At 53.1% G+C, this 27,346-nt stretch overlaps 1 protein-coding gene across 1 annotated transcript; it reads left to right on the forward strand.

Annotated features, from left to right (window-relative positions):
• Positions 1-6,072: 6,072 nt before the first annotated feature.
• ECHS1 (enoyl-CoA hydratase, short chain 1) lies at positions 6,073-26,153 on the forward strand. The gene is made up of 8 exons (XM_032796446.2): positions 6,073-6,204; positions 12,584-12,781; positions 17,896-18,023; positions 18,684-18,783; positions 21,336-21,440; positions 23,419-23,538; positions 25,614-25,681; positions 25,771-26,153. Exons 1-8 carry the CDS (start codon positions 6,111-6,113, stop codon positions 25,834-25,836), a joined length of 879 nt encoding a protein of 292 aa, XP_032652337.1. The 5' UTR covers positions 6,073-6,110; the 3' UTR covers positions 25,837-26,153.
• Positions 26,154-27,346: the final 1,193 nt, after the last annotated feature.

Below are 27,346 nucleotides of genomic sequence, written 5' to 3' on the forward strand. Positions count from 1 at the left end.
CCGGAGCTAGGCATTGGGGTCCTGTGAGCAGAGGACCCGGAGCTAGGCGTAGGGGTCCTGTAAGCAGAGGACCCGGGGTTATGGTTAGGGGTCCTGTGGGCAGAGGACCCCAAGCTATGGTTAGGAATCCTATGGGCAGAGGACCGGGAGCTAGGCGTAGGGGTCCTTTGGGCAGAGGACCTGGATCTAGGCGTAGGGGTTCTGTGGGCAGAGGATCCGGAGCTAGGCGTAAGGGTCCTGTGGGTAGAGGACCCAGAGCTATGGTTAGGGGTCCTGTGGGTAGAGGACCCGGAGCTAGGCGTACGGGTCCTGTGGGCATGGGACCCGGAGCTAGGCATAGTGGTCCTGTGGGCTGAGGACCCAGAACTAAGCATAGGGGACTTGTAGGCAGGGCTCCTGGAGCTAGGCATAGGGGTTCTGTAGGCAGGGGACCCGGAGCTAGATGAAGGGGTCCTCTGAGCAGAGGACCCGGAGCTAGGCGTAGGGGTCTTGTGGGCAGAGGACCCGGTGCTAGGCGTAGGGGTCCTGTGGGCAGAGGACCCGGAGCTAGGCGTAGGGGTCCTGTGGGCAGAGGACCCGGAGCTAGGCGTAGGGGTCTTGGGGGCAGAAGACCCGGTGCTAGGCGTAGGGCTCCTGTGGGCAGGGGATCCGGAGCTAGGCGTAGGGATCCTGTGGGCAGGGGACCCGGAGCTATGGTTAGGGATCCTGTGGGCAGAGGAAGTGGAGCTATGGTTACAGTTCCTGTGGGCAGAGGAACCGGAGCTATGGTTAGGGGTCCTGTGAGCAGGGGACCCAGAGCTAGGCATAGGGCTCCTGTGGGCAGGGGATCCGGAGCTAGGCGTAGGGGTCCTGTGGGCAGGGGACCCGGAGCTATGGTTAGGGGTCCTGTGGGCAGAGGAAGTGGAGCTATGGTTACAGTTCCTGTGGGCAAGGGACCCACAGCTAGGCGTAGGGGTCCTGTGAGCAGAGGACCCAGAGCTAGGCATAGGGGTCCTTTGAGCGGAGGACCCGGAGCTATGGTAGGGGTACTGTGGGCAGAGGACCCGGAGCTAGGCATAAGGATACTGTGGGTAGAGGACCTGGAGCTATGGTTAGGGGTCCTGTGGGTAGAGGACCCGGAGATAGGCGCACGGGTCCTGTGGGCAGGGGACCTGGAGCTAGGCATAGTGGTCCTGTGGGCAGAGGACATGGAACTAAGCATAGGGGACTTGTAGGCAGGGCCCCTTGAGCTAGGCAAAGGGGTTCTGTAGGCAGGGGACCCGGAGCTAGATGAAGGGGTCCTGTAGGCAGGGGACCCAGAGCTAGGCGTAGTGCCCCTGTGGGCAGGGGACCCGGAGCTAGGCATAGGAGTCCTGTGGGCATGGGATCCGGAGCTAGGCGTAGGGGTCCTGTGGGCAGAGGACCTGGAGTTAGGCGTAGGTGTCCTGTGGGCAGGGGATCCGCAGCTAGGCATAGGGGTCCTGTGAGCAGAGGACCCGGAGCTAGGCATAGAGGTCCTTTGAGCAGAGGACCTGGAGCTATGGTTAGGGGTCCTGTGGGCAGAGGACCCCAAGCTATGGTTAGGAATCCTGTGGGCAGAGGACCCGGAGCTAGTTGCAGGGGTACTGTGGGCAGAGGACCCGGAGCTATGTTTAGGGGTCTTATGAGTAGAGGACCCAGAGCTAGGCGTACGGGTCCTGTGGGCAGAGGACCCGGAACTAAGCATAGGGGACTTGCAGGCAGGGCCCCTGGAGCTAGGCAAAGGGGTTCTGTAGGCAGGGGACCTGGAGCTAGGCGTAGGGGTCCTGTAGGCAGGGGACCCAGAGCTAAGCATAGTGCCCCTGTGGGCAGGGGACCTGGAGCTAGGCATAGGGGTCCTGTGGGCAGGGGACCCGGAGCTATGGTTAGGAATCCTGTGGGCAGAGGAACTGGAGCTATGGTTACGGTTCCTGTGGGCAGAGGAACCGGAGCTATGGTTAGAGGTCCTGTGGGCAGAGGACCCAGAGCTAGGCGTAGGGCTCCTGTGGGCAGAGGACCCAGAGCTAGACGTAGAGCCCCTGTGGGCAGGGGACCTGAGGCTAGGCGTAGGGCCCCTGTGGGCAGGGGAGCCGGAGCTAGGCGTAGGGTTCCTGTGAGCAGAGGACCCGAAGCTAGGGTTATGGTTCCTGTGAGCAGAGGACTCGGAGCTAGGCGTAGGGCCCATGTGGTCAGTGGACCTGGAGCTAGGTGTAGGGGTCCTGTGGGCAGGGGTCCCGGAGCTAGGCGTAAGGGTCCTGTGGGCAGGGATCCCGGAGCTAGGCATAGGGGTCCTGTGGGCAGAGGACCCAGAGCTAGGCATAGGGGTCCTGTGGGAACGGCCCTCAGAGCTAGGCGTAGGGGTCCTGTGGGCAGAGGACCCAGAGCTAGGCATAGGGGTCCTGTGGGCAGAGGTCCGGAGCTAGGCGTAGGGGTCCTGTGGGCAGAGGACTCGGAGCTAGGGATAGGGTCCTGTGGGAAGGGCCCTCGGAGCTAGGCGTAGGGGTCCTGTGGGCAGAGGACCCAGAGCTAGGCGTAGGGGTCCTGTGGGCAGGGCCCCTGGAGATAGGCGTAGGGGTCCTGTGAGCAGAGGACCCGGAGCTAGGCGTAGGGGTCCTGTGAGCAGAAGACCCGGAGCTAGGCCTAAGCGTCCTGTGGGTAGAGGACCCGGAGCTATGGCTAGGGTTCCCCTGGGCAGGGCCCCTGGCACTAGGGCAAGGGGTCCCATGGGCAGGGCCCCTGGAGTTAGGTATAGGAGTCCCATGGGCAGGGGCCGTGGAGCTAGAGTTCCTATGGGTAGAGCCCCTGGAGCTAGGGTTAAGGTTCCATGAGTAGGGCCGTTGGAGCTAGCGTTAGTGTTCCCATGGTTTGGGCCCGTGAAGCTAGGGTTGGGGCTCCTATGGGTAGGGCCCGTGGAGCTAGGGTTGGGGCTCCTTTGGGTAGGGCCCGTGGAGCTCGGGGTTAGGGGTCCCCATGGGCAGGGCCCCCCGTGGAACTTGGGTTAGGGGTCCTCATGGGCAGGGCCCCCCGTGGAGCTCGGGTTAGGGGTTCCCATGGGCAGGGCCCCCCGTGGAGCTTGGGTTAGGGGTCCTATGGGCAGGGCCTCTGCAGCTAGTGTTAGCTCCACATGTCCTGCCCAGGAAAGCCTAGTATTAGGATTCCCATGGGCAGGGCCCCTGCAGCTAGGGTTAGGATTCCCATGGGCAGAGCACCTGCAGCTAGGGTTAGGGGTACCAGAAGAATGAATGGATAAATATGTGGAGAAAGATAGGGGGAGTGGTAAAACAGGGTTACATCCAACATGAGGACCCTCTGGTCCAGTGGTACCACAATATGGAGCAGCAGTCACTGAGCAGTGCACTACTACACTCAGAATCCAGGAATCCTGGGCAGAGTTCCAGTTTGGCAGAGTCTTGAGTTCTCGTGGTTGTCTTTGGTGCCAGTAAAATTTCCCCAGCAAACCCCTCTAGTGCCTTCTTCTCTTGCTCTCTGCAAACCCACATACAGCAACAACCTTTATTTAACTAGCTACAGCCTCCCTCCTTACTGCAACACAAAGTCACAAGCCCCAGTACTCACGGCCCCATGCAACTCTGGGTAACAGTGATATTGGGTCCAGCTCTGGAGCTGTGCTGCTGTAGTGCTTCAGTGTAGACTCCACCTTTGCCAATGGGAGGGGTTCTCCAATGTCTGTAATTAATCCGCCTTACCAAGAACCCACAGCTAGATTGACAGAATTCTTCACTGGACCTAACACTGTCTGCACCTGGGGTTAGGTAGACTTAATTGCACCTCTCAGGGGGTGTAGCTGGGTCAACCTATCTTTGTAGTATCAGAGGGGGCAGCCATGTTAGTCTGTATCCACAAAAACAATGAGGAATCCGGTGGTACCTTAAAGACTAACAGATTTATGTGGACATAAGCTTTCGTGGGTAAAAAGTCCACTTCTGCAGATGCTTCTGAAGAAGGGGTGTATATTACCCATGAAAGCTTATGCCCAAATAAATCTGTTAGTCTTTAAGGTGCCACTGGACTCCTCATTATCTTTTTAGTGTAGATCTAAGAAATGGCAAAACACCAGGAATAAGATATGGGATGTTCATCAAATTCTTCAGGTGCTTCTTCCACAGACAAGATCTGCATGTGAAAGAGCTTCCCATGTTTCTGGTTGGCTCCAGGGAACCCCAGAGGTTGACAAACAAAGAGTAGCATCTCGCTTTCTGCTGTAGAGTGGACAATTGACCAATTGTGGGGAACTCTAAAAGTCAAATGAACTGGTTAAGAAATGGGAAGTAATGTTTAAGGAATAGCTTGCTGTGACACCCAGAAACCTTCCACAGGTCACACTTTCTAGTACCTCAGCAAATCCAAACCAAATAGCTTTAACTCCAAATCTATATCTGTACATTGGTCCACTGTAGGGATCAGCTAGACCCCCCTCTCTGTATGTGATTAACCTGTCTTGTTCCTTCAGCAGAATGTCTCTTGTTCTGCTGCAAGCACTGAAAGATGGGTAATTAATGGTACTATATAATCAAAGAATGTACAGGCTATGTCCATTTAACTTAGAGGCAATATGAAGGAGATCTACTTTTCAAATGTCTGTTGTATTATAGAAGTGATACGAATTGCTATCGCACCAGAAGGACAAAGCATATTGAAAGAGATAAGCACTTAATCAGTGTGTAACCCTGGAATATTAAAATAAATAGGTAAGTAGAGAGGAATTCCGTTTAATAGTAAGGGTTAATCCTTAAAATGAAGAAAACAAAAAACCTTGCTAAGAAAAGGTGAGAGAAATGCTATCCAACAGTGCCATCTACTGGGTACTGATGGAAGCAGCAGAGAAACTGAGCTGAAATCTAAGAGCTCTGATGGCAGGAGTCCAATAGAAATAAGGGGGTCACCACTCAACCCTGTAAAGGGGGTATAAAAACTGAAGTCACGAGGTGGGAGCTCCTAGGTGACCCAACCCACAAATAAACTGCAGAATCTAAAAGTGGTACCGGGCACTTGGCTGAGTAGGGAGGGACCACCAGTGCTACAATTGGGTTAAGAGTCATACATCTGATCCTTCCCTCCCTGGAAACATGAGAACTTTTTAAGATGCTACATTCCTGGCGAGCTAAGAAACAAGTAAGTATTGTGATGGATGCATCAACACTTCTCTGGCCCCTGCTGGAGTCGTTGCAGAGAGCTGACACACCAACCCGAAGGAAGACCAGTGCCTCCTGGGATAGAAGGGGAGGGAACCTAGACCTCCCAGCACTGCCTAACATGACATAGTCCTCCAGCAGTTAGAAGGGCCGGGAGGGGACAGTACCCAATCAGGACCCATCAGATGAGATAAGAAGGCCTGCCTCCTCCACTGAAAGGGAGTGCTGGGTGGCGCTGTGCTGGGAGAGGAGCTGCCTAGTGCTTCCCCAGAGGGGCCAAGGTCTCATACCCTGGCTGCCTCCACCCAGAGGATTCTGGGGAGCAGGGGAACAGCTGTTTATTGGCTGGGCAGTTCTGGGCACAGACGGCTGAGCTGAATTTCAGTGCTCTGTCCCAGGATGCAACTAGGACACCCTGCTCCCGGCACGGCTGAGAAATGCTGCCCAAGGGCACAACAGATCCGGGAAGGGTCCATTGTCGCATCAGTAACTAGTGTTCCGGCTCAGCCAGGGCTTTGCTAGTATAGCTGTGAGGGATCTCACCTGGCCAGGCTAGCGGGAAGTCTGCAGCATCTACCGGCACCTCAGCAACACCACGAAATTGGCCACATTGACCATGGCTCTCCGATCTTCCCCTCCCTTGAACCCACCCACTGCTCCCCAATATTCCCCATAACCAATCCACGGCCCCTCGATCCACCCCACTCCGCTGAACCCGCCCAATTCTCCCCTGAATCTCCCCACGGATCTCCGATCCTCCCCAACCCCCCCCATTCTCCCCCAAACCCACCCATGGCCCCCTGATTATACCGCTCTCCTCAGCCTACCAACACCCACGATTCTCCCCTGAACGCACCCACAGCCCATCATCCCTGTCGGGTGCTGCGGGCGGGGCAGGGGCGGGGCTTTGCCGATCGGGTGCTGGGGGCGGGGTTCCGGGTCTCGCGGCTCAGCTCTGCAATGGCTGTCGCGCTTCGTTCGCTGCTCCGTCCGGCCTGGTCTCTAGCTCCCGCCTGCCTGCTGCTGCGAGCCCCGGCTCGGCTCAGCTCGGCGGGTGAGCAGTGGCTGCGGGCCCGGGGCCGGGGGCGGGTGTGCAGGTGCTGGGGACAGTGCGGGGGCTGGTTGTGGGACCGGGGTGGGGACGGGTGGTGTCCCGGGGAATAGTGGGGGGTTGGGGGACAGTGGGGTGATTTAGTTCCCTGCAGGGTGCTCGGCACACTAGCTCTACGCTCTGGAGCCTGCTGCCCCTCCCCGTCTGGCTCATCGGGCGATGGCTCTGCTCTCTGGCTAGCATTGCCAGTTGCGTGCGGGGTGGTGTGGGGAGCCCCTCTGGGCCCTGGTGTGCTCTGTCTGTGTGTGCTCCCCCACCTCCCTGGGAGAGGGGCCTGCCCCACAGGACTGGCTCCCTGCACTGCCCCATCCCACTCTGTCAGCCCGAGCCTGCAGCCTGGGGATTCTTGCAGGTAGGGAGGGCAGTGCCATGCTTTGAGATTGCTATCTGGAAGTTCATGCAGGGGCCTCAGGCCCAGCCAGTTTGGCCAGCTCTGGAGTTATTGCCCAAAAGCAGAGGGCAAAGTTCTCCTGAGTTGAACTCTGCTCTATCCAATCTATGTATTCCCCCAGAAGCTCCTGTCTCACTCGCTTGCTGCCCACCCCTGGAGGTGCCACCCAGGAGCTCCGGGCTGCGTTGCACTGTGGACAGAAGTAATGCTAGAGCTGCGCCTGCTGCTCTGTCTCCCCTCTGAGGTGGTGGGGGAGCTGTCAGTCCTGTTGACTTCTGAGGCACTCTTTGCACCCACTGTGCTTTGTGGGCATGGGTCCCTGTGCACTCATGACAGAACCTCACAGCTGTCACTGCCTCAGTCTGGTTCCAGGGGCTTGCCTGAGGACTGGCATGGGGCCACCTGGTCATACCCTCTTCCCTCGCCCTGTGCAGACAGCTCCTGCGGCTGATGTGGATGTTTTAAAGGCCATACCAGCAGAGCTCAGGGTGACAGGAGCCCGTATGCAAGGTCTCCACTTTCACTTCTTTCTCAGCTAATGCAGGGCTCATGGAAGGGACCGGATGTGCTGCCCTGGAGAAGGAAAACCTGTATCTAAGGTCAGGTTTAGAATGGGCAGCAGGGCAAGCCTTCCCTGTGCTGCCCCACAGTGTGCCTCAGGCCTGCTGAGAGGCAAGGTCAGTCTCCAGGCATGCTGGTAAGGGGATATTGTGATGCTGCTGATGCTAGGAGTTGGGCTGCCACTTGTATGGGAAACTGAATGGCTGTTGGGAGCCATACCCAGGTAGGTTCCTACTGGCCATTATTTTGTACCCGATTCTTTTCTGACACCAGCCTCATAAAATTTACCAGCGGCCTAGGCCCAAATCTCCTCACCCACGATTGCTGTGGTGAGGATGATGGAAAAATAAGGGTCTGTTTTAATTGCAGACCAAAAGACTGACCTCTCACAGGCTGGGTTCTGCCACGCTGCTCTGGCGTAGTCGCGGGAATGTTAATTTCAGTTTTGCAGCACTAACTAGCTTAGTGTGTTCAGAGCCTTTTGCAGATTCCTCTTGCTTGGTACTGTTGGTTCTCTGGGCATTTGTTGAATGCTCTGGAGAATAGTTTGTGTTGCTCTGTGAAGCGCAGACAACGTACCTGTCATAGTACAAGGCACACGTGACAACAGCCCCAAATAAAATATAGCGTAAACAAGACAGACACAGACTAGGCTGAACATAACTTAGGCTGTGTCTGCACTATACAGCTTTTAGCGACATGGCTGTGTCATGCCACTGAAAGGCACGCAGTGTAGCCGCAGTTTGTTGGCAGGAGAGAGCTCTCCTGCTGACAAAAAACTTCCACTCCCAACGAGTGGCGTTAGCATTGTCGGCAGGAGAGCGCTGCTGCCACTAAGCGCTGTTCACACCCGCACTTGTCGTCAGCAAAACTTTTGTCTTTCAAGGGTGTGTTCTTTTTTTAATACCTCTGACCAACAAAAGTTTTGTCTTTCACTTGGCAGTGGAGACAAAGCCTTTGCGTCATGTGAAATTATTCACTTTTCAGGAGGAGAAGTGAGGCTTAAGGAGAGATTTACACAAAGCGCAGGTAGTGGCTTGGCAGATTGAAATAAGGGGAGGGGATGAGAAATGGAACGAAAATAGTAATGGGAGGAAAAGACAGCGCATCCAAGTTGGCATTACTGACTAGGGGAGAGGGATGATGCAATAGGAGCTGATCTGCAGGGCCTTGCATAAAAATATTTCTCACATCTTCTCAATGAACTTTTTTCTTTTTAATGTTGAAAAAAGAAATTACAGCTTCATTCATTTGATTGCAGGTCTGCTGGGGAGTGTTAGTGAATGGGTTAAAGCGAAAAGACTTGCTATATTTAGTTTGTGTATGTGTATCTGGCAATTCTAGATATTGTAGCTGCTGGATAATCTATTCTCACAGCCTCTGTAATATGCCTGGTTTGCTTTTCCTCACACGTGTGTGGAAAGTCCTATGGATTGGTTGTTACAAGGAGGAGGGAGAAAAATTGTTGCTCTTAACCTCTGAGGATAGGACAAGAAGCAATGGCGGTTTAGGCTATACATTAGGAAAAACTTCCTAATTGTCAAGGTGATTAAGCACTGGAATAAATTGCCAAAGGAGGTTGTGGAATCTCCATCATTGAGGATTTTAAAGAGCAGGTTAGACAAACACTGTCGGGGATGGGCTAAATAATACTTAGCCCTGCCATGAGTGCAGTTACTGGACTTGAAGACCTCCCAAGGTCCCTTCCAGTTCTATGATTCTATGGATGGGTGTCTGAAGTGTGGGTGCATATATGATTGGCTCCCATATCTTTTGGACAGGAAATGATTAACATGATTTTTTTTAGGGCCACATTCTTTCAAATCTGACCAATGAAGCAGGATTCAGGCATTGTGCTCTCTCAGTGGAAGGTTCGTGCTGAGCAGCATATTGGAGTTGATGCTCCTGGCGTATTTGAGGGGAGCTGTAGTCTGAGCTGGGTTGGAAGCTGGATTTGGTTATGCTTTCCTTTAAACTTGATTTCTCCATGTATTCTTCTCCCCTTTTTTGGTTACTCAAGGTAGATACTAGCCATCGTAATGCTTTTGAGCAATAAAACTTATTTAGCCTAACTAAACCTTCTGTGGGGCCTGATGTGTAAACTAGATTTATGTTCCTTTAAGCATCTGCCTGCAAATGTCCTCACTTAAGGTCCTACTGGCTTCTGTGGAGGTGACTGTGACCTCACCAGTGGAGGGTTATGATGTCAGTTGTGGAGTAAGCAACCAGAACAATTGCAGCCCCTGCACAGAAAAGCACACGGGCAATCATTTCCCCTCCTGTTTGTCATCTGTAAAGTGGTGTGATGATCCTGACCTTCCTTTGAAAAATGCTTTGAGAACTATAAAAGCTGTGTATGAATTACACTTAGCACCGGTTAGGTGCAATACAGAAATATTGAGAGACGTGTATGTAGAATGCTTTGCTTCTGTTTACACAGGATGAGATCTGCTGCTCTTTTATGAGATTTTCATACTAATGGTGCATATATAGATCAGTTTATTTGATCAGTCCACTTCCATCCAGTTAATTCAGGAATTTGACTTTAAAGAGCACCAACTTCAAGGTCAACTTGAAAATCAACCTTACTGTTGTGCCATCTGTTTTTAAAGTTGTACGTAAGGCTCCTGGCCTCGAATATGATGCAGGACTCCTGAACAGAGCCCCTTGTGCAGCACAACATTCCCACAACTGAAGGATTGATCGGGACAACATATTTTCCTCTCTTTTCAGTTGTGCATTATGCATTTGACAGCACCTTGCAGAGTCAGTTTCACTGGTCTCTTGGCTAGTCAGAGAGGGGAAGACAGCTAATTGGAAAAAGATCCTTATAAAACTCAGCAGAGGAGCAGGAAAACTCTTAGACACCTTTAAATTGGAATTTAAGAATAAAGTCCAAATTTATGGTGCCCCTGCACAGAGCATCAGAAAATGGTATTTTTGGTTTGTTTGTTTTTTTAAATTCCAGTCGACAGTACCCCTTTAATCAGTGCCTGCAGCCAGGCTCACTGATGGGTCTGTCATAGGTGGTGCTGCCAAAGGGGTCACAGCTGCTGTTGTGATGTAAAGCAGGATCTGGATAGAAAAATAAGTCCTGTCAAGGCCAGCTACAGTGAGGACAGAGCTTGAACCCTATCATTGTCCAAGTTCGCACAAGCCTGGGGAGACAATTTTCATGAGTTAAAAAACAGAACAATTGAAGGGATTTCTATTCAAGTGCAATGCATTTTATTGGAGGTTCCTGGTTGTGGAGGCTGCACCTTTTAACCCAGAAGTATCTTGGATTATTGCTGCTTTTCTGCAGGCACTTGGTGGAGAGCTTGGTTATGCCCCCTACCAATGGCATGGGAAGGGGATTGGGTTTACACAATCAGCTTCTGCAGAATTTACAATTTCGTTTGTCACTTTTTGCTGGACTAGGGTCCAGGACTCCTGGGTTCAGTGCCATGTTCTGCCATTGATTTTTGGTGTGATCTTAGGCTAGTCTTTACCCAGCAAGGCCCATCTATAAAATGGGATAATGGTACAACCCGCCTTTGCAAAGTGCCTCTGTCCTCTGCTGACAATTACTAAATAAGAGCTGTGTGTGAATGATTTTAAAGTAGCTTGCTGGCCTCAGTGATTTTGAACAAAACCTTCCAAATAGGGCTGAATCTGGTATCCCATCTGCCTGAGACTGCAGACTCCCCAGTGCCTCTGCTGCTGCTGCCCAGAGCTTTCCGGAGCAGCAATATAGTGAAATTTCAAGGCTCTGGTTGGTTTGAACCAGCCCCAGCTGTGAAATAGACAAGACTGTGTCCATGTCACTGCTCCCTGGGGAAGCTCTGAACCAAGACTGGCACTAGATAATCCGTGGGGAGGGGGCCAACGCTGAAGGCTGGGAGAAGGGACAGAATACTAGAGATGATCTCTCCCAAGCCTCCCCACAACACAGGGCTAAGAGGCTCTAGGAGAGGGTACAGTAAGGGAGAGAGTCCTGCAGTAGTCGGGTGGAGAGACACGGAATGCTTCTCCAGTCTAGCAGGTAGGGAGGGCTTTAAAGAGCTGTCAGCCAGAGGCTGAAATGAAATGTGGAGCCACCTAAGGTACAAGGTGTTGTCACATGCTACCGGTGTGGTGCTCTGCTCTGTTCAATGTTGATATCACTCGGCTGCGTGCGTGTGTTCCCTCTGTGTGCTGTCCTGTGTTCTGTTTTTCAACTCTTCAAAGATAGCTGACACAGCAGACCCAAAGAGAACCCCCAGTGACCACAGACTCTAGTAAGGTACGAAGGCACATTGGCCAGATTTATTGTCAGAGAGAAACACAGTCTCCAGCTCCCTGGCAAACGAAGTCCAAGGTGCTGCTAAGGTGCAACTAGCCAGTACTTATGTGCTCCCCGGCAATGGACTCAGCTCAGTCAGTGGCGGGACTTTCCACTGCCTCCTAGGCTGGACAAAGACACCACCCCAGGGATGCATTCTTATACACAGGTACAAACAAGTTACACATGACTCCTGAAGTACTGAGGTGCAACCCCTCTACGTAGTAAGGTGCCGCCTCTCACCTTGTACATATTGGTTCAAACAAAACAACTCTATCCATCATATTACCCTTTTGGCCCTGTCACTGGGATGGGTCAGCCTGTGCCTTGTTACCTGTGTGGAGTGTACAAGTATGCAAATATTCTGCTATCTGGTATCCAGTACCTTTTTAGGTATGTCTCTTTTTGCAGCATCAGCCCTTTCCTTGCCAGCTTCTGTGAGCAGGGCCTGCCTCTGGCTCACAGCTTAACTTTGCTTTATGTTAGCAAAGTCTTGACCATTACCTTAGTTCAGGTCTTAGGCCTCATACTGGACCTTGATACCAAGGTTTATATTCAGGGCCTCCTCTTACTACACAAGATAGGAGTTCCAGCAGTCTGGGTATGGGATAGTTGAGCTGCATACCGGGCATTGCCCTGGAGAGGAGGCCCCTACAGCCTGCCCAGCTCCCACAGCCACTGGTCAAGCTGTGCAGTCCCCAGATAGCAGGGGCAACCCCTGTGCATTGTAAAAATGCCAGGGAAAGCAGCAGGCGGGTGTTGACTTTATGCTCGTAACCACAGGAAACCAGCCTTGTCCTGAGTTGCTCTCAGTGCAGGACATTAGCCAGCAGAGCAGACTTGTGAAGCCCAGAGTCAGCAAGCAACAGAACTGCTCCACACTGGTGCAGGGGCGTGGTCACCGGGCGCCCTGGAAGAAGTGCATTGTGGGGTGGCTTTGGCAGAGGAGGGACGGGTGCTTGCCTTTGCAGGATAGGAGGGAGATCCCAGCCTGCTAGAAAGTAGGTCCATCCCATGCAGTCCTGCCCACTGCTGTAATGATGTGCCGGTGTCCCTTCCCCCGGCAGGCACTCAGTTCCAGTATCTCGTGGTGGAGAAGAAAGGGGTGAAGCAGAATGTAGGAGTGATCCAGCTGAACCGCCCCAAGGCCTTGAATGCCCTCTGTGATGGCCTGATGAATGAGATGAACCAGGCCCTGGACTTCTTCGAGAAGGACCCAGACGTGGGAGCCATCGTCATCACTGGCAGCGAGAAAGCCTTCGCAGGTAGGCAGAGAGGGCACCCAAGGGCTCTCTGGGGAGGCTTGGTCAGCACGTCCCATAGCAAGATGGGTGGGCTGGAAGCTGCTTTGCCTTAGCCACCCACTTGCCATTGGTAGGTGGGGGTTCATGGTCTGCAAAGGCCTCGGGGTGACTGCTGCTGCTTTTAAATGCTTTGTCTCCCGGTGAAGAGGATGTGAGAACTATGGGAAAACTCTGAGCCCAACTGGGAGCTGCCCTCTGGATGCCCTCCCTTGTGGATGGCAGTGCTAGGGAGCTCTTCTGTTCCTAGCGGGAGCACTTGCAGAGGAAAGTGGGGCTTGAGTTTGGGAAGGGGAATTGGTGACTTCTGTCATGGGTCTGGTTTCAGATGGAGGAGCCTCATTCCCACTCCTCTTGGAAAGGGGAAAACCCAGCTGTATGTGAGAGATGCAAGGCATGAAGCCACTGATAGTTCTGGGGATCCCAAGTGGTTGGCTGCTCCCTCAAGAACGTTCAGAGACTTGTGAGCATTAGAGATGGGAAAGGCCCCTCCTGTACCAAGGGCTAGTGAAGGATGCTTCCTAGGGCTGGCCTGCAATACAGAGCTAGGTGGGCTTAACTACGTTGCTCAGGGCTGTGAAAAATGTCATCCCCTATGCTATGTAATGAAGCTGACCTTCATCCCAGTGTAGACGCTGCCAGGTCAATGGGAGAATTCTTTAGTCAACCCAGCTGCTGCTTCGCAGAGGCGGATTTACTGCAGCGATGGAAGAACCCCTTCTGTCACTGCAGGAAGTGTCTACACCTCAGCGTTGCGGAGGCGCAGTCACAGCGTTTCTAGTGTAGACGTACCCTCAGTGTTTGTCCAGTTGGATTTTAAATGTCCAACACTAGAGCTTTCAGTCCTTCCCCTGGGCAAAAAAACAATTCACACCTGAATCATGGCTAAGGTCTGGCTTTGCCACTGAGACCCAGTGTGAAGCCCCAAGGATAGGGGATTATTTTTAAGGCCAGATGCTATAACCATGTCTTTCAAGCATGTGATGTGACAGGTGCTCTTGTTAAAGAGAAGCTCAACTTAAGCATCACACCTTTGTCTGAGCATATGTTATCTACTGTTCTTCCTACAAGTAACCCCTAAGATCACTGTATGGGAGAAAAAATAGAGAAAATATTTTTCTCTTTTTCAGTGAGGGAGCTCTGAGTGCAGAGTCAGTTTTCTGGGTTCCCCAGTGCAGTCTAAGGGTATGTCTACACTACGAAATTAGGTCGATTTTATAGAAGTCCATTTCTAGAAACCGATTTTATACAGTCGGCTGCATATGTCCACACTAAGCACATTAAGTTGGCAGAGTGCATCCTCACTACCGTGGCTAGCATCGACTTACAAAGCAGTGCACTGTGGGTAGTGTGACAAAGTTCCTCCTCCACCTTGGTGGGTCCTGCGCTTATTGGCGGATTTGTTCACCTCAGTGATCTTCCCTTCTTGTGGAACCCACAGTCTGAGTCAGCTCCTCCTGTGTCTGATCAGGAGCTGGGAGGTTTGGGGGAACCCGGGCCTGCCCTCTACTCCAGGTTCCAGCCCAGGGCCCTGTGGATCGCAGCTGTCTATAGTGGCTCCTGTAACAGCTGCATGACAGCTACAACTCCCTGGGCTACTTCCCCACAGCCTCCTCCAAACACCTTCTTTATCCTCACCACAGGACCTTCCTCCTGATGTCTAATAATGCTTGTCTCCTAAATCCTCCAACAGTACACTCTCTCACTCTCAGCTCCTTGCCTTCTTGCTCCTCACTCGCACTCCTTCTCCTCTGGCTTCTCCCTCCCTGACTGGGGTGAGCTCCTTTTTAAACCTAGGTGCCCTGATTAGCCTGCCCTGATTGGCTGCAGGTGTTCTAATTAAAGTAGCTATTTCCACTGCCTTCTAGAAAGGTCTTAATTGGCTCCAGGTGCCTCGATTAACCTGGAGCAACTGCCATTTGGTTACCAAGGTACTAGGGATTTGTTTAGCCTGGGGCTAACAAACCTGTTTCTCAGTACTTTACTGTAGCCATCTGGCCTTGCCCCATCACAGTAGCTATCCCACAGTTCCCGCAGTCTCCGCTGCCCGTTGGACTTCTGGGTTAAGCTCCCAATGACTGATGGGGCAAAAACATTGTTGTGGGTGGTTTTGGGTACATGTCGTCAGGCCTCCCTCCCTCCCTCTGTAAAAGCAACGACAGACAATCGTTTTGCGCCTTTTTTTCCTGGATTGCTCATGCAGATGCCATACCAAGGCAAGCTTGGAGCCTACCCAGCTCACTGTCACCATATGTCTCCTGGGTGCTGCTGGCAGACGCGGTACTGCATTGCTACACAGCAGCAGCTCTGTCTTTGCGGCAGATGGTGCAGTAGGACTGACAGCCATCATATGTCTCCTTGGTGAGATCAAGCAGGGGCACTTGGACAGATGTGGCTATCCTCCTCTTAGAGCATCGAATGGGAGCCAGAGACTCCAGGTCATTCTCTTCTTTAAGTTTTGTCTCATGGAGATTCAGTCCTGCCTGGAATATCATGCGAGCTGGAGGCTTCTGCCTCAGGCTGCTCTCCCACCCAGCAGCACCGCATGGTCACACCTACCCCAGCCTGTCCCTTGCTCTCATGGCTCATGAAGCCTGCACAGTAGTAAGGAGCAGTTCAACTATAGGCTGAGCAAGTGCAGAAGGATGGTAGAATTTGCCTTTGGACATTTAAAAGCACGCTGGTGCTGTTTGCTAACTAGGTCAGACCTCAGAGTAACCAACATTCCCATTGTTATTGCTGCTTGCTGTGTGCTCCATAATATCTGTGAGAGTAAGGAGGCGACGTTTATGGTGGGATGGAAGGTTGAGGCAAATCGCCTAGTGTCCAATTTTAAGCAACCAGACACCAGGGCAATTAGAAGAGCACAGCAATGCACGTGCATCAGAGAAGTTTTGAAAACCACTTTCATGACTGGCCAGGCTTCGGTGTGACAGTTGTGTGTGTTTCTGCTCGATGCAAACCTGCCCCCTTTGTTGATTTTAATTCCCTGTAAGCCATTTCCCCCATTGAAATAAAGTAACTATTGTTTTGAAACATTCATTCATTCTTAATTAAAAAAAAAAAAATGAGATAACATACAAGGTAGCCCAAGTGGGGTTGGGGAGGAGGGAAGGACAAGGCCACATTGCTTTTGTAGCCACACTAAAAATCAAACTGTTTGAATGACAGCCTTCTGTTGCTTGGGCCATCCTCTGGAGTGGAGTGGCTGGGTTCCCGGAGCCTCCCTTCGCACGTTCTTGGGCGTCTGGGTGAGGAGGCTATGAAACAGGGGGAAGAGGGGAGGCAGTTATACAATGAGTGCAGTGGGGGTCTGTGCTCTTGTTGGCTTTCCTGCAGCTCCAACAGATGCTTCATCATGTCAGTTTGCTCCCCCATTAGCCTCAACATCGCATCCTACCTCCACTCTTCGCACTCACTTAATTCTTTCCTGGCCTGTGCCACTGAATGCCTCCATGCGTTAAGCTGTGCCCAGGGTTGGTGCAAGGATGTTTTGTGCCCTAGGCGAAACTTCCACCTTGCGCCCTCCCACCCTCCGCCCTGAGGCACCCCCCACTTGTGGTAGCTTCCCACCCTCCGCCCTGAGGCACCCCTCTTGCGGCAGCTCCCCACCCTCCACCCTGAGGCACCCCCCTGCCCCAGCTCACTCCTGCTCCGCACACGAGCACGCCGTCGCTGCTTCACTTCTGCCACCTCCCAGGCTTGCGACACCTACGCTTATTGGCGCCGCAAGCCTGGGAGGCGGGAGAACTGAAGCAGCCACAGCGTGCTTGGGAACGAGGCAGGGCAGGGGTGAGCTGCTTCACTTCTCCCGCCTCCCAGTCTTGCGGCGCCAATCAGCTTAGGCACCGCAAGCCTGGGAGGCGGGAGAAGTGAAGCAGCCACAGCGTGCTCAGGGAGGAGGTGGGCAGGGGTGAGCTGGAGCGGGAAGTTCCCCTGCGTGCCGCCCCCCCCCTTACTTGTTGCAGGCGGCCCTCCCCGTGCTCCCCTGCCCCAGCTCCCTCTGCCTAAATGCCAGCAGCGACCAGGGTGGCTGAAGATCCAGCTGCCATGGTTGCTGCTGAAGAAAATGGCGCCCCCCAAATGGCGGTTGCCTAAATGGTTGCACCGGCCCTGGCTATGCCCTATCAATGTGGGAGGAATGAATGAGCTCGGAAAACATGTCATCGTGAGTGCATTTTTTTTCTTCACCTTCTATTCTGCGATAACCTCAGAGACGGAGATGATAGGGGGAGCGTGGTAACATTCTACGCTCTACCATGCAGTTCTGGGGGGACTGCATGGTCACCTGTGCTGCTGAGTTTGCCACGCTGACCAAACAGGAAATGAAATTCAAAAGTTCCCAGGGGTTTTCTTGTGTACCTGGCTAGTGCATCGAAGTTCAAAGCGCTGTCCAGAGCGGTCACAATGGAGGACTCTGGGATAGCTCCTGGAGGCCAATACCATTGGTTTGTGTACACACTGCCCCAAATTCGACCCAGCAAGGTCGATTTTAGTGCTACCCCACTCACCGGGGAGAAGTACAGAAATCGATTTTAAGAGCCCTTTGAGTCGATGGAACAAGGTTTATTGTGTGGACACATCCATTTTAAAATTGACCTAACATGACTAAATTCGACCTAACCCTGTAGTGTAGACCAGGGCTAAGAGTCCTTTCCCCCATCTATCAGTTTTTCACATAGTAACAGGAGGAAAGAAAACTTTTACAAAATAGGATGATTTCTGTGATTTTTTTTTTTTTCTCCTCCAAATCACAAATCTTATCAGGGCAACTTGGAGGCAGGGGTTGGACCTGAAACTGTTTCAAGAGGCCCCTGTAAGCTTTAAACAAACCAATCTAGTGCTGACCACTTACTGATCAAGGGATGTTAGCGAGACAAAGTGGGAGAGGAGGTAATACTGTGTATTGGACCAGCCTCTGTTGGTGGGAGAGACAAGCTTTCGAGCTTACACAGAGCTCTTTCTCTGTTCTGCTGAATAACATCTAATATCCTGGGACCAACAGGGCTACAACAACACATGACCCAAGGATGGTCGTTTCCCAGTTCATCTTGTCTACACGATATTCTCTCTTTCAGCTGGAGCAGATATAAAGGAGATGCAGAACAGAACCTTCCAGGAATGTTACGGGGGCAGTTTCCTTGCACATTGGAACAGAGTCTCTCTGGTCCGGAAGCCGGTCATAGCAGCTGTGAATGGATATGCTGTGAGTTTGGGTTTTCCATTCCTTAATCTATTCTCGCAGCCTAGAATGTTTCTTGGTAAATATTGTACCGTGGTTAACTTCTGTGTCATTGTCTCAGCCAGCTCCAGGCAGACCCAAATGCCAGTTTTAACTGGGAATTGTGGTGGCCTTAGTATACTTTTTATGCAGAGGGCTAATGGAAAATGTTTGAGTCAAAGCAGCAGGATAAACAGCATCCAAACACCCGCTCCTTCCCTGCAGCTCTGGCTGTGGAGTTTTTTGCTCCTGCTTTGCCCAGGAAGCAGCTCTGCCTTCCTCCCTTGACCCCTGGGGTAATGTCCTATCACTTTCCCCCTAGTCTCTCCTGGAAGAGAGGAGTGGGCCTTGGAATGCTTTGTACTAAGCTGTTTCTCTTTGGGCTCCTTGAGTGAGTTCTATAGCTCTATGCTGGTTAGGGCATCAGATGGGGACTTGGAAGAAGGGGGTTCAAGCCCTGGATCAGCCATATGCTCTTTGGGTGACTGTGGGCAAGTGACTTTAGTTTCCCCTCCCCTGCTGTGGATGAGTACAGCACAGACTGTGAGGCCTCTGATCCCATGGGGCCTAGCTTGACTGCAAGAAACCCTCATGTGCCAGGTGTCACTGTGCCAGTTCTAACCCATGCCCCTCTCTCCCCTGAAGCTGGGCGGTGGCTGTGAGCTGGCCATGATGTGCGATATCATCTATGCTGGTGACAAGGCACAGTTTGGGCAACCCGAAATCTTGCTGGGAACCATTCCAGGTAACCCATGTTGAGTACACTCCTGCCTGCGAGCGTCTAGGGTGGCCAAGCCCCTTCCCAGCCTTTGCACTGGCTAGTGGCATTAAGGAAACGAATGCTTTTGAAAAGATACATTGAAAGTTACTGTGAGTCCCAGTGACACGTAGATGGAGCATGGAAACTGTCCCATTCTGGTAACTCAGATAAAGACATGAGTGTTATCAGTTCAGACCAAGGCATCTCTTATGGGCTTGGTTAGTTCGGAATCCCTAACTACCAGGCTTTCAAATGCTGACAGCACTCTTGTGGTGTGCAGAGACAAATATCACTGTCTGACAACTTCCTACTTCACAGTGAAAGCCCGCTCTGATCTCTGGCATGCGTCTTCCTCCCTTTTTTAAAATGACCACACCAATTTCTGGTCCCATTCCTCCTTCACTGTTCCTGCTGCCTTTTAATGCCCTGGGCTTGGCTGGTATCGGTTTTTTCATGTATGTATCTAACACAGGGGTCAGCAACCTATGGCACGCATGCCAAATATGGCAAGCGGGGGCAGGCGTCAGAAGCTTGGTCCTGCTGGCTCCCCTGCCTCTTCCTGCAGTGTGCTGGGTTCCTGCCCCTCCTCCTCCTCTTCTCTGCCCCTCCCTCCCTGCTGGCTGATCAGCTGATGGCCCTTGCGAGGGAGGGGGTCGGGGAGGAGTGGAGTCAGCGTGCTCGCTGCTCTCAGCGGAGGCAGAGAAGAAGCGGGACAGGGCCTTGGGGAAGGGGAGGGGGGTGGTGGAATCGGGGCATATCCCCTCCAGCCCCCTGCTGTGAGCACCCCCAACCCTCTGCCCTGACCCCCACCACACACACACACAAACCCAGCCCTCTGCCCTGACCCCCACCACACACACACACCCAGGCCTCTGCCCTGAGCCCTGTATCCCCCTTTCACACATCCAGCTCTCTGCTCAACTCCTTCACCCCTCCCCCAGACCCCAGCCCTGACTCTGGCACCCCCACACATTCTCAGGCCCCCCATACTCTGACACCTGCACCTCCCTCACATGCCCCCAGCCCTCTGCCCTGACTCTTGCACCCCCCCACACATACCCAGCCCATGCACCCCCCACATCCCCACCTCCACCCTGAGCACCAAATGGGAGCTCCTGCACCCCCCACGCACATTCTCACCTGCACCCCTCGCACCAAATGGGAGTTGCCCAGGTAAACGGTCCACACCCAAACCTCTTGCTCCCAACCCCTTCCCTCATTCTAGATCCTGGCCAGACTCTACACCCCAACCCCCAGCCTGCTCTTTCACCCCCAGCTCTGTGCTCGGTGCTCTCCCACCCTCAGCTCAGTGCAGAGAGAGAGAATGAGTCAGAACCAGGGAGAAGGTAGGTACCCACTGTATGTGAGCAGGGCCGGGACCCCAGATCGGTAGCGGGTTGAGCAGCTCTGGCAGCCGGGATCCCGGCTGGCAGGAGCTGGCGGATGGAACCCCTGAGCGGCAGTGGGCTGAGATGCTCATTCCACTGCCAGTCTGGTATCCCGGTCGCTGGCCCTGCACAACTCGCTGCTGGTCTGGGGTTCTGGCCCCTGGCCCTTTGCCAGCCGGGGTCCCGGCCACAGGCCCCGCTCAGCCCACTGCCGGCCTAGGTGAACGACCGGCAGCGGCGTAAGATCAACATTTTAATTTAATTTTAAATGAAGCTTCTTAAACATTTTGAAAACCTTGTTTATTTTACAATATAACACTAGTTTAGTTGTATAATATATAGACTTGTAGAGAGACCTTCTAAAAACCATTAAAATGTATTACCGGCGCGTGAAACCTTAAATTAAAGTGAATAAATGAAGAGTCAGCACAGCACTTCTGAAAGGTTGCCGACCCTGATCTAACACCAGGAATCTGTAGGTCTTGCACCTGCTAGATGTGTTGTCAGGTTACTGTCTTGCCCATTAGACACTTCCCCATCTCCTCCAAGATCAGGTGGTGCTATTGTTGGGTCATCTGGAGCCTTGCGTTCAGTAATTAGCCTGATTTACCCTCTGGTTTTTGACTGGTAGCTATTGATAGACCTACATGCCTGTGTCCGAGCATAGGGCAGCTGTCAATCACATGCTCACTTTAAAGAGCCATAAAAGGAAAAGGATTCCTGAGCTTGCCCCAATCTCAGATCCCAGATGCTCAAGAAATGTACTTGTAGCAGGGTCCCTTTGCCTACATCTGTGCAGAGAATAGTTCAAGTGGTTACATACAGAGAGAATGGCAGGCAAGTGTGCCCCATAATTCCACGGGGCAGGGGTATGGGGTATGGTGACACCTTTAAGCCCCAGGACAAAGCTAGAGCCCTGTGCTAAAATAACAGCGGCAGGTAGAAATGCACTCGTCTCTTACTGTGTGTTACATAAGGATACAACAGCTTGTCTCCCTGCCCACCCCTTCTTCTTCTCCTTGCTGTGCTGCTGCTCCGTGTGCACAGACCTGACCCGTTGCACATGTGTGTGATCAAGGTGTGTTTATTTAGGAAATTCCTCCTGACTGAGCCTTGCGAGCTAATTGCGGCCTTCCTAATTAACCACAGGAGCAGGTGGGAGTCAGAGACTCACGAGAGCAGTGGGCAAGTCCCTGGCAATGGAAATGGTCCTAACTGGAGACAGGATCTCTGCTCAGGAAGCCAAAGAAGCAGGTATGGGCACAAGTGTATGCGCCTTCCTGCCAGGCCTCTCCTGCGGCACTGGGTGGGAAGGGAGGGGAGATTTCCTGTATCCATGCTCTGGGTGAGAGGACAATCTGTGAGTGCTGCTCAGGCATCATTTCTGGTCTGGATGAGGGTGGGTCTTGGCACTTGCTAGCTGACTGAAGCTGTCATTTCATGCCTGTTTCCGGAACGCATGGCTCCTGGGGAGGGCTCCCCATCTGTGGATCCATGGACGACTGAGACCCTCCTGGCTCTGTGCCTTGGGCATGTGTCTATTAACTAAATGAGTCAGGGGAGAGAGTGCTTCCTCTGCTGCCAGGCACAACAGGGCCTCACAGCCCTGCGGAGTGCAAATCCATCACTGTTCCTTAAAGCCAGCTGTTCCCTGCTCCATGTGTGGCCCAGCCATCCCTGTAGCGCGGAGCAGAAGGTGGCTTCCCCAGGCTGCAGACTGGCCAGCATGCAAAGGTGTCCTCTAGGAACATACCTGGCTGGAGGCTGCTAGGGGCACATGGCTCTTCTCTCTTATGACTGATTCTTCCATGCTGATCCCATCTCTGTCGGACATTTGCCCAGCCGCTCTCCCTGGCGCTCCTAGTGCAGAGGGTCCACTGCCTGGCGTTGTGTCTCTTTGCCGTGTCCTGGGATAAACTATTCAGAGAGAAGGGGACATTACTGGGAAGGATTTCCTCCCCCAGGCATTCTCCCTTCACTGTTACTCCCCAGGTCCTGTGGGGAAGCTGATAGTGATAAATCAGTTCAAGAGCTCTTCAGCCCAACCGAGCAGGCAAGGGGTCCAGCAGGAAGCTAGCTCTTTGCACACCATGGCCCTATGCAGGGTGGCCAGATCCCCATCTGGAAGGGATGCACTCAGCAGCTGATGATGTTGGGTGGAGGGGACCGCATTGCTCTCGACTGGAACATGGCACTGCGTAGACAGCAGTCCTCTGCCCCGTAGCTAGAATAGAATAGAAAGGGTTACGACCCTCCCCCGTTCCATCTCCCGGGTGGAGTTTGGCCTTTGTCCCTGTAGCTGGACACATGCTTATTGACAGCTCCGGATCTGGCGATTTCATTTGTACCTCCTGGCAGTGAGTCAAGGGGTGATAGGGAGTGAGGTGCCTGCTGCTGCTCAGTCTGAAGTGCAGCAGGAGCTCGGCATGGGGTGGCCTTTGGATGGTGGTCTCCCATGGCCTCCGCACGCTTCACTCGGGCATTTCTCTGCTGCAGGGGGAAGCTCCAAAGTGGGGTGACAGTGGGAGCTTTCTGTGGGCGCTGCAATGGCATCCCATGGCTCCATGCCAGTGTCTCCCTCAGCTGTGCTCGGTTTAGAAGGATGAGGGGTTTGCTAATGGGAAACACAGCCTGGGTTCAGAGTCCAGCCGGACCCTTTCTGGCTCAGGCCCCACCAGCAATAAAGATCCCACAGCTGGAGCTGACTTGGGGCCAAGACTCCAGCTGCCTTTTGCACAGCCCTGCAAAGCCCACACACCTGAGGGCAGGAGGGCTGCGTGGCCAGGCCAAAGCTGCTGGGTTCGAATGCTGCTCCCTGCTCTGCTTCCAGCCCCTCCGCACTGTGGTGCTGGGCACTAGGAACTGTGCAGCTCAAGTGGTGGCAGCTGTGGCTCTGAATACACGTGGGTGTGCAGGGATGGAAGGGGATGCTCATCCACAGTCGCCTCTTAGCCATGCCCATGCTTTACTCCAGTGAGGCTTTGCACTGTGTTCAGAGCCTGCTAACTGACCCGAGGTTCATGCGCTGGATCTGCTGGCTGACAGCTGCTCTGCGTTACTGGTGTCAGACGTTGGACCCTGGGCAAGACTGTCCGACAAGCACCATTGTTCTGCTCTGTGGCTGGTCAGAGGCTGGGAGTTGTGAACGTGTTCTCAGATGGTGGTGTCTGGGGAGGACACAGGAATGTTGAGTGCCAAGTGCTGATGGTCCAGTAACTTTCCTCCTCTCTAGGCCTGGTCAGCAAAATCTACCCCACGGAGAAGCTGCTGGAAGAAGCCATCAGCTGTGGGGAGAAGATTGCAGGGAATTCTAAACTCGTAACAGCAATGGCCAAGGAAGCTGTCAATGCAGGTACAGGCAGTGCTGAGTGATGGCTGAACGTGGGGGTGGGTGCACTGGGCTGACATGGCTCCACCAGGCCTCAGTGGGAGGCTGAAGTGCTCTGGGTCCATAGCCATAAAGGGCAGCCTTGCTGAGGAATGGTGTCCCGGAATAGGCACTTGCATGAAAAAAATAGTACAGTAACTCCTCACTTAACGATGTAGGTATGTTCCTGAAAAATGCTACTTTAAGCGAAATGATGTTAAGTGAATCCCATAAAAATTAATGTAAATGAGGGGAGTTAGGTTCCAGGGAATTTTTTCTCGCCAGACAAAAGACATATATATACACACACACACACACAGAGTATAAGTTTTAAACAAACAGTTTAATACTGTACACAGCAATGATGATTGTGAAGCTTGGTTGAGGTGGTGAAGTCAGAGGGAGGGATATTTCCCAGGGAATGCCTTAGTGCTGAATGATGAACTGGCACTCGGGTGAGCCCTCAAAGGTTAAACAGCACGAATGGAGGGAGGGGAAACAGCATTGCAGAAAGAGACAGAAACACACACCGTGTGTGAGACAGAAAGAGATGCACATTACCCTTTTAAGTGCGGTGACCCCACTCTAAGTACATTGTCTTTTTAAATAGATCAGCAAGTTGAGACAGCAGCTGCTGCCAGCAAGCTCCCTCCCTCCTGAACCCTGTCGTGTCCCCCACTGCTCTGTGGAGATGGGGTAACTGAGGGGTGGGGGCAGGGGGACACCCTGACATTAGCCCCCCCTCTTCCCCCACCCCCATAGCAAGCAGGAGGCTCCCAGGAGCAGCTCCAAGGCAGAGGGCAGGAGCAGCACACGGCAGTGGGGGAGGGGGACAGCTGATAGCCTGCTGGGCAGCTGCCTCACAGGGAACTTAGGGGTGTGGGGAGCTGATAAGGAGGCTGCTGGTCCACTCTGGTTCCAAGCCCCCACCAGCTAGCTCCAATGGGCTGCTCTTTCTACAAGCAGTGGACAAAGCAGGCGACTGCCAAACAACATTATAAGGAGCATTGCACACCTTTAAATGAGCATGTTCCCTAATTGATCAGCAACGTAACAACGTTAACCAGGACGACATTAAATGAGGAGTTACTGTATCATGATTTTAAGGGCACCTGCACCTTTAACCCTCCCCCCCCATGGCCCACTCCAGGAACGCCCCTCAAGTCCGAGGTGTCTAGCTGTCACTTGTCCCTCGTCTCTCCTGTTCCTTGCCTGTGGCACATGGCAGTCTAGCCTCCTATGGGCTGTAATACTTTGGTCTCGTTTTGGTTGCTGGGTTAGTGTGCAGGGGCTGGTTGGGGTTGGTGGCCTATGATAGACAGGAGGCCAGACTAGGTGATCTGGGGGGCCCTTCTAACCTTCAGCTTTGTGACCCCTGCTCTGCAGGCTCATGTCTGGCCAATCGCAATGTAGTGGTCTGTGAAGATAAGTCTGGGTTCATCAGAGCTGCCGGTTGTGCCTAAAACCTTGCAAATGTGGCACGAGTGCAGCTGCTGCAGTGACGTGCGTGTGGGCAGCCTGGCATGCTAGCCCAGATGGGGTGACGGTCTGGGGTTAATGGGGACTATGGGCAGGCTGATGTTTACCCCTACACTGCCAATGTTTTTCGTGCAAACATCCAGCTGGCATGCTCATCTGCCGTCCCAGCTGGCCTGCACACCTGCCAAACCCCAGCCTGCCCCCGGAGATCTCAGACAGCGCAGTCCTGGGTTCATACAAACAGATGGGGATGGTGGGGAATCAGATGTGCTGTGGCTTCACGTGAGCGAGGGGTTCTTTGAAAGCTCCCCAGTTTAATGTCAGCCGGCTTCAGGTGCAGGCTGGGGAGACCCCCTACCCTGCCAGCCAGGAGCTGGTAAAGAAACATGGATGGAGGGGAGCTGAGGTCTGGAACGTGCATGATTCTGACCTTCCCCCGGTGAGGCTGCAGTGGGGCAGTACAAACCTTTTAGGTGTCCTTGGGGGACTCTGCTCTCAGGGAGCAGGCTAGATGTGATTGTTAAACACCCAGACATCCCCTCCGCTTTCACTCGCGTCTGCCACTGGCTCCTCTTTTTCAGCCTTCGAGATGACGCTAACTGAGGGAAATAAAATGGAGAAGAGGCTCTTCTATGCCACCTTCGCTACGGTGAGTATAGGTGCTACCCCATGGGCTGCTTGTCTGGAGAGTTACTGTTGTACGGACCGTGCCCCTGAGCCTGCCTCTCTCTCTCTCAGGATGACCGGAAAGAGGGGATGTCAGCCTTTGTGGAGAAGAGAAAGGCAAACTTCACAGACCACTGAATGCCAGTGTGCCTTGTCCTCTCGGAGCTGCTGAGACGGAGCCTCTGCCATGATGGGACTGACAAATAACCATGGCAGCAGGTTGCGCCCGGCAGTAACCAGTACGGGTACTGAATCCTTTGCCACTGCCCTGGGAGGAAAGACCCTTTGATTCACAAACGCTACATTACACGTGGTGCTGGGGAAGGACCTGCTGTAGGCTAGCCTAACGGTTTGGGCCCTTCCACGTAATCAGGTGATGAGGCCTAGGGAACATGTCTGATCTGAATCTCAGATGACCTGACGCTTTTGTTCATGATAAAAAAATTGGAAATGGAGATTGTCGTGTGATCTTTATTAAAGGGCTCTCCTGGCTGTGTTGGTGGCACTGACCTCGCCACGGGGGGCTGGTTCGGACTGCATGTGATAAACGCTTTGGTGTGCTGGCTCCAAGAGCTGGAGATAAAGGAGGGCTCTGGGGTTTGCGTTGGTCACTAAGCAAAACCCCACTGCCCTGGCTATGCTGCTGTCCTCTCCCCAGGTGGGGACTCGGGGCTCCAGCCTCGGAAGCACCCTTGATAAAATGAGCGTAACAGACAATAGGAAACCTCCAACTCAAGAGACATTTTCCATCCTCAGCCTCCTTCCTGCTCTGACTTGGCCCAACTGAGCAGGAAACTGGCTCCCTCCTCTCCCCTGGCTGGGCTGCAGGTCTCTGGCAGGGGGTTCTGGAGCCAGATCAGCCCCTCTGCCTATGAGCTTCTTGTTGAAGTGCTCTCCTATGGGCTGGGGGGCAGTGGCCCCTGTACTGAAGTGGGTCTGATTCCTAATGCTGAGTGACCACGAGCTGGTGCCTGGCTTCCAGCTGCTGGCCCCTGGCTCACAGATGGGATGGAAGAGCTGGTGGCCTGGCTCACAGACACACTCTAAGGTGTTCTTACACAGGACGTAGGAGTGGGCAGGTTGGATCAGAGCAGGGGACCGTCTCATCCCAGGGCCTGTCACCAACAGGAGAAGGTGTCAAGCAAAGAGACCAGCTAGTGGGAATAACCCTAAGGGTGTGGCTTCCTGACCCATCTGTTACTGTTTGGCTTGTGTCCTGGAGTACAAGCCTAATCACCAGGATGATTCCACCGAACGTGCTAACGATATGTCTACACAGCAGCTGGGGTGTGTGAGCCACTCACCCCACCCACTGCCTGTGCCGCCACGGCCACACTGCTGTTTGTAGTGCGCTAGCTGGAGGAGAGCTAGCACATCTGCCTGCCTGTGCTGGCATTGATGCCTCCCCTCTGTGTGCAGCATAACCTTAGTGGCAGTATGGGAGGCTCCACCCCTGCTCAGATCACGAGTTCAGCCAATGGAGAGTAAATGGAGAAGGGAAACCACCTGGCCATTGAGTATCTCCATTTATCTGCCAGTGACTAAACTCATTATTGGGGGATGATTGAGCTAGTTGTGAGCTAAGGGGTGACAAGGAGGGGCAGAATTAAGGATATTTGAGTGAACTTAATGTAGAATTCCTTGGCTC

The sequence above is a fragment of the Chelonoidis abingdonii genome, chromosome 15 (genome assembly GCF_003597395.2).
Source record: "Chelonoidis abingdonii isolate Lonesome George chromosome 15, CheloAbing_2.0, whole genome shotgun sequence".
Lineage (NCBI taxonomy): Eukaryota > Metazoa > Chordata > Testudines > Testudinidae > Chelonoidis > Chelonoidis abingdonii.